At 46.3% G+C, this 6,353-nt stretch overlaps 1 protein-coding gene across 1 annotated transcript; it reads right to left on the bottom strand.

Annotated features, from left to right (window-relative positions):
• Positions 1–1,722: 1,722 nt before the first annotated feature.
• On the bottom strand, positions 1,723–3,862 carry LOC103797133 (hemoglobin subunit pi). The gene is made up of 3 exons (XM_009069332.1): positions 3,727–3,862; positions 2,501–2,705; positions 1,723–1,990 (listed from the first exon to the last, which is right to left on the bottom strand). The coding sequence occupies exons 1-3, from the start codon at positions 3,819–3,821 to the stop codon at positions 1,862–1,864; spliced, it is 429 nt and encodes a 142-aa protein (XP_009067580.1). The 5' UTR covers positions 3,822–3,862; the 3' UTR covers positions 1,723–1,861.
• Between the last annotated feature and the right edge of the window lie 2,491 nt (positions 3,863–6,353).

Raw genomic sequence — 6,353 nt, 5'->3', positions numbered from 1 at the left:
GTCTCCAGACTCCAGCACATCCAGCCCTTCTCTGCCTCGCCGTCCCCGTGGTCTCATAGTAGGAGCCATGGACAAAGCCCTCCTGGGTCGTGCTGGGGGTCTGCTATGAAAAACACCATCTTTCCAGCAGCCTGGAGAAACCTGGGCAGGGAAGAACTTCTTTTCTAGGTCCACCCTGTGATGCTTGTCAGTCCTGAGCTCCTACCCTTCTTCCCCTTCCAAAGTGTGCTCCTGTGTCTTCCCACAAATGCTGGGACATCCCACAGGGTGCATGGTGATTTGCCATGGAATCAAAATTAATAAAAATTAATTAATAGGATCATTAAGTTTGGAAAAGTCCTCTAAGATCATCAAGTCCAACCATTAACCAGCACCGCCAAGGCCAACACTAAACCATGTCCCAAAGTGCCATATCTATGTATTTTTTGAACACTTCCAGGAATGGTGATTCCACCACTGCCCTGGGAAGCCTGTGCCAGTGCCTGATAACTCTTTAATTGAAGAATTTTTATCTAATATCCAATATAAACTTCCCCTGGTGCAACCTGAGGCCATTTGCTCTGACTGTCACATCCTTTGCTCAGCCTCTGTATGAAGGTGCTGGTACAATGTGAGGTTAGGGACCCACCAGATGCTGACCTACCACCTCAGTCACGGATTTAAACCTTCAGGTTACCTGAAACACACAGATGCAGATCTCTGCTTCTCACTCTGTCCCCCAAGCAATAGGTTTTGGGGTGCTGGGAGGGGACACAACCAGGCAGATGAGCCCAACTAACCAAAGAGGTATTTCATACCACATAGTACCATTCGCAGTAATAAAAGGGAAAAGAGGGAGTTTGTGAGATTTTGAGGGAGTTTTAGGGCAGTTATCCATCTCTTTTGCTCAGGAACTAGCTGGTCATCAGTCTACCTGTGGGATGGGGTGAGTGATTGCCTTTGCATCATCTGTTTTGTTTTTTTCTTCCCTCTGCTTCTACTTATCCTTCACTCATTAAGCAATTATTTCTGTTTGTTTTGATTTTGACCTCCAATTTTTCTTTGAGATTTTGAGGGAGTTTTAGGGCAGTTATCCATCTCTTTTGCTCAGGAACTAGCTGGTCATCAGTCTACCTGTGGGATGGGGTGAGTGATTGCCTTTGCATCATCTGTTTTGTTTTTTTCTTCCCTCTGCTTCTACTTATCCTTCACTCATTAAGCAATTATTTCTGTTTGTTTTGATTTTGACCTCCAATTTTTCTTGCTTTCATTCTTCCTCTTTCCCTCTCCCACTGGGGCAGGGAAGTGAGTGAGGACTGTGTAGTGTTGGGACTAACCTACAGCACGTCTGTATGGAGGATCCCACTGCTCCCCTCAGGATGACCATCAGTTTTGTACTCTTCCCTGTTGCTGCTTTCCAGAGAAACCCTGTGAAGTTGTGGTGTCCCAGGTGCCAACAACACTGATCTCCAGTGGCCACTAGTATGCCCAAATTTCAAATCCATGTTCCCCTTATTGATATAAGTTCCCCTTACTAAAATAAGAGATGTCAAGCTGAGGGGATGGTCCCAAGACCAAACCTGGCTAGCAGCCCATGTGTATGAATCATCAGTGTATGAATTGGTACATGAATTCACAGAGCTTACTATTTCCCCCTCCATTTTGTGTAGACATTCCAGAACATCCCTGCCTGAACAGTCAGGTAGGTGGAACACACAGAGATGAAAGCATAGAGACCATAGCTCACATTTCAGTTATTTATTGGGTTTTGCAGATGTCTGAACCCCTGCAGAGAGGACTTGAGAGGGCTGCAGAGGAACCTCAGAGCCTGGCAGCTGGGCTGTGCCATGGATGTGCATCTCTCACCCTCTGTGCAGGCCATTTATCTGTACTTCTCAGTCAGAACAGAGGAAACGCTGGACAAGAACTTGTCCCATGCAGCATGAACTTCTGGAGTGAATTCACTGGGATAGCGTGCAGCTATGGAGCACAGGATACAGTGGGAAAGCAGCTGTGAGGGAAAACAGAATGAAATGCATCATGATCAGTATCAGATGTCAATCTGGGGGTCTGCAATGGACAACTACATGCCCCAGCCAGGTGGCACTGCTGCCTGGGCTGTGTGTGAAAAAGCACAGTTGCCTTTGGTATAGGGCTAAAGGCACTGATTGCTCCCACCTCCCTCTTCCCAATCTCCCTTCCCCACTAAAGTGAAATGCAAAAAAGTGGAAATGCTTATGATTTACAAAGACTTGTTCAAGACAAGTGATGTAACTTGATGTGTGAGGGAGATTAATGAATTAGACTTGATTCTATCTAACACAAACCATAGGAGCCTCCCTGAGTACTTTGCCTGCACTAGACCAGAACTTTCATTAAAAGATCCAATCTCAGGTTAAAAATCCGATGAGGAACAGGCTGTGCAGCAAAGTCAGGGATCAAGCTGCTGTTAGCCCAAATGACCTGTGGTCTCTAACTGCCATGTCAGTTTCTACCCCTGGAAGTCTCTGTGCTCACCCACCTTGAAGTTCACAGGGTCTACCCTGAGGATGTAAGCATGCAGCTCGCTGAGTTTGGCCAAAGCACCTCGAATGTCCTCCACGTGCTTCACAGCTTCCCCAATGGCATTCATGACCTTGGAGCCATGACCACGAAGCTGAGCTGAGCCTTGGCTGAGATCAAAGTGAGGGAAGTACGTTTTTGTCTGGGGATAGCTGAAGAAAAGCCTGGAGGGGAACAGGAGAATGAGGTTTAGCACTGGAAGTGGCATGAGGTGGTAAAACCTCAGAGCAAGTGCAATGTAAACCTGCAGCTCCTTCAGTGATGTAACAGAGCTTTGGGAGCTTGAGGCTTGCACTGGGAAGGTCTTTCTACTCTTAAACCTTTTTTAAGCACATGCAGATTAGACAGCAGCTAGTCTAGAGAAGAATTAAATGTTTAATGTAATTTAAAATTTCATGTTGGGTTTTTTGTTTTTGTTTTGTTTTGTTTTTAATAAATAATAACCTCAAATTGTCACCAAATTTCCTGTATCACGTTATAGTTTCCAGGAACTTCAAACTAAAATGAGCTACATGAACCACAATTGGTATCAGTGATACTCATGGTCCTGGAATGAGGTTCACACTATTTTATATAAACATATGTGTAAATAATGTTTAAGTAACTTTGAGTAACATAAGAATTCCTGAACAATTCCCAGACTATTATCCCTTTTATGCCAGCTTGCTTAATTGCTGTGAACTTTGGATTGCTGTGGCATACTTCGTGCAGGGGGTCCAGCTGCCTGATTTCCTTAGGGTTTGTTACTTGTCAACTGGAACAATGAAATCTGAGTATTCAGTGAATTTACTGCATAGCTATTCTCTAAATCCTGAGAAATTGTAAGAGAAAGTGCATCATTTGTACAATAAACCACTTCAAGTTCATCCCCTAACGGGGATAATGCTATTTCAGGACACTGAGTATGACTGACTTTGATTTCCTTGCCAGTGCTCCTGGCTATGAACTCTTCTGAATTGCTATAAGGAGAAAAAAAACCTATTGAATTGTTTAGAAAATGATGGTTTACTGTGAGATTTTGAAGCATTTAGTAGCACAGATAAAATTCCAGGGGATTACACAGAGGACATCCATCAACTCTCATGCGCCCCAGTCTGCTCTCACTCACCCAAGTCCTACCTGAGATGCATCCCAATGGCAAAGCCAAAGGAGGGACCCTGTTTGGAGAAGTGCTGGGGGACTTACCTCTCCAGTGATTCTGCCCCAATGGCATCAGCTTGGGGGGCCACCTTGGCCCAGATGGTGACCACGGCAGCTTTCTCGGCTTGGGTCAGCGTCATGGTACAGGAGGTGCTGGCTCTGTCCCCTTGCAGTGACCGCTCAGAGCAGGTGTGAACTCACCAGCCTGGCAGCCCTGGTTATAAAGGGGAAGGGGACAATGGACCTTGGTGCCTGTCCACACTCATTGGTCACTCCAGAGTTCCACCCATGGAGTGGGACACGCTTATCTCCCCAAGAAGCGATGGCTACTTCGGCCAGGGTCAGTGCACTGACCTCTTTGCTTGCTGGTCTTATCAGCTTCTTGCTTCTTAACATAATGGCCATGTGGCCTAAAGAAATTGTCTGGACACATATTGATACATGAACAGAGAGACAATGATAGAAAATTCCATCTGTGAAGCAATAGGACACATCTATAAGCTGAGGATGATACGGACTTCGGGTATACTAAGGATCTTGGAGAAAAATCTGTATTTCCTCCCTTGGCGCACAGATGTGAACACAAGACTGAGCCTTTCTGGGCTGGATAATGCAATTCCAGTATATGTAGCTTCCCCATGGCACAGTACTTTACATCAAGTCATTCCTAGGTGGTGGTAGGGACAGGCTGGGAGATGTGTGGTAGAGCTCAGAGAGGGAGTGACTCTCATTTTGTGAGAATCAGTGGAGATTTTGCCATTTGACTTCAATTTGCCAGACTTGGAATGAATTAGGGACCCTCTCTGCAACTGACAGTGCTTGTAACAGCAGCAGTTGTAATGATTCCTATGGATACAGGAAGAGAGACAGTTCGTGAAATTGAGAATGGTCCTAGAAAAAAGTGTGTCTGTGAGAGAAAGCCCAGTCAGACTTTTTTATTCTCAGACTGCATGCCTTTGATTTCTAACTGTGTGATCTTACTGTCAATTGTCCCTTGTACTGTAAAACAGCCCTCAACACCTCAGCCAGTGCTGGCATGTGCTGTGCTACATGCTGGACACAAAATAGATGGCTGGTAGCATCAGGGCACAGGCACGCTGGATGGGTGAAGGACCAAACAAGCAAAAGGAAGACCAGCACAGTTCTGTAATCACAGATAAGTGGGCAAAGTGTCAAGGAAATACCCTACTGGAGATGGCTGCTGCTGACCCTCTGGGAATGAATATCCTGCCAGCACATGAAGCAGAGGTAAATCTCTCTGCCACCCTGATAAACTACAGCAGCCTCACACGTCACCACTGAGCACTGGCACTGGAGCAGTCAGAGAGGTCAGATAATGTTCTGTGCCCAAATAGCCCTGCATACTTATGTGGAGAAGGTTGATGTGTGAGCTAGATTCCTTGCCAAGGCATGTCTGTGTTTCACAGCAATGGTACCTACTGCTACAGAAGGTGTTCCCCAGTCATGGTCATCCTGCTAAGAGGAAAGCCCTTCCAGGGATCTAATGATCCTCAAGTCATGCAAGGGAGGACTCACCTGAGACCCAGGGAGGACAATCATATCACCATAGGGAATATTATCTTTGTATATCTTCCCTTTGATAAATGCCATACATGTCCCTTGAAAACCCAGAGCAACCTCTGTTCGGGTACACAGATGCAGAGCAGTGCAGTCTCCAGTTCAAAGTGCCTCTGATGGCATGGGCAGAGCCAGGGCACACAGGACAGCATGATACTCTGTACAGCTCAAATGGATGGCAGGACCAAGGGAGGGTGCATTCATCATCCCTCGCTGCACACACTTCCACAACTTGCAGGTCTCTTATAGAAAAATTGCTTTGAAAATCAAGACGCTGTTGTGAAACATCTGTTTACATAATGTTTTTGTCTCCTCCCCAAGGTGCTGCCTCTTGCCTGGCAAGCTGCATGGCCATGCTCCAAGCTCTCCTCAGTGAGAGTGCTTTTAATCAGGGGTTACTCAATCAACGCATGAGGGAAGTGACTGTGACCCAGATACACACAGGGATAAGGCACAGACCATCAGGACTCCTTCCTGTTTTGCTGCCCACTGTGCAACCTGAAGGTTGGTCCTCTGTGACTGCAGCATTGAGGTCTGTGTAGGCATGATGATCAGATTGATGTCTGCACAGGAGGATTCATCATCACTGAAATAACTGGGGAATTTGAATTCCTTTTCTGAGAGTTACTTTTGCACTATCACAAAAGCCAGAGCAGCCAAAAGGTGACAGTGGTTTGCTAGGAGGAGCTCATTGCTCACACAGGACCAGGAATGATTGCAGGAACTCCTCAGGAACACGCCTGGGGGGAGAAGCATGATCCTCAGCTATGTAACACAACGTGACATGGAGAGTGACCACCTCTGGCTTTCCATGGACTTCTCAGTCACACTCCTCATCCCAGTGCTCCAGCTGCCCACAGGGTAGTGAGACAGGGGGGTCCTGGCCTCAGCAACACAAGGAGCTGGACAACATGACTGCAAGTGCTCCTCTGTCACAGGGCCCATACTGAAGCTATATTCTCCCCCTAGACTTTGCTGCTGCTTCTCTTGGTGATCCATAGTCCCACAGCAAAATGTCCACCTTGGGCAGATGATGAATCTTTGCCATGAAATCACCAAAGGTGATTTTTTTATTAATGTAGGCCTGGTTTTAA

The sequence above is a fragment of the Acanthisitta chloris genome, unplaced genomic scaffold (genome assembly GCF_000695815.1).
Source record: "Acanthisitta chloris isolate BGI_N310 unplaced genomic scaffold, ASM69581v1 scaffold35510, whole genome shotgun sequence".
Classification (NCBI taxonomy): Eukaryota; Metazoa; Chordata; class Aves; order Passeriformes; family Acanthisittidae; genus Acanthisitta; species Acanthisitta chloris.
This window is presented reverse-complemented; position numbering and strand designations above follow the sequence as displayed.

Bases quoted from the DNA above. Each gene is read 5' to 3' on its own strand.
- LOC103797133 (XM_009069332.1), bottom strand. From the start codon at position 3,821: ATGACGCTGACCCAAGCCGAGAAAGCTGCCGTGGTCACCATCTGGGCC. The intron at 2,706-3,726 runs GTAAGTCCCCCA...GTTCCCCTCCAG, and splicing joins GGGGCAGAATCACTGGAGAG to GCTTTTCTTCAGCTATCCCC. The intron at 1,991-2,500 runs GTGGGTGAGCAC...TTTCCCTCACAG, and splicing joins TAGACCCTGTGAACTTCAAG to CTGCTTTCCCACTGTATCCT.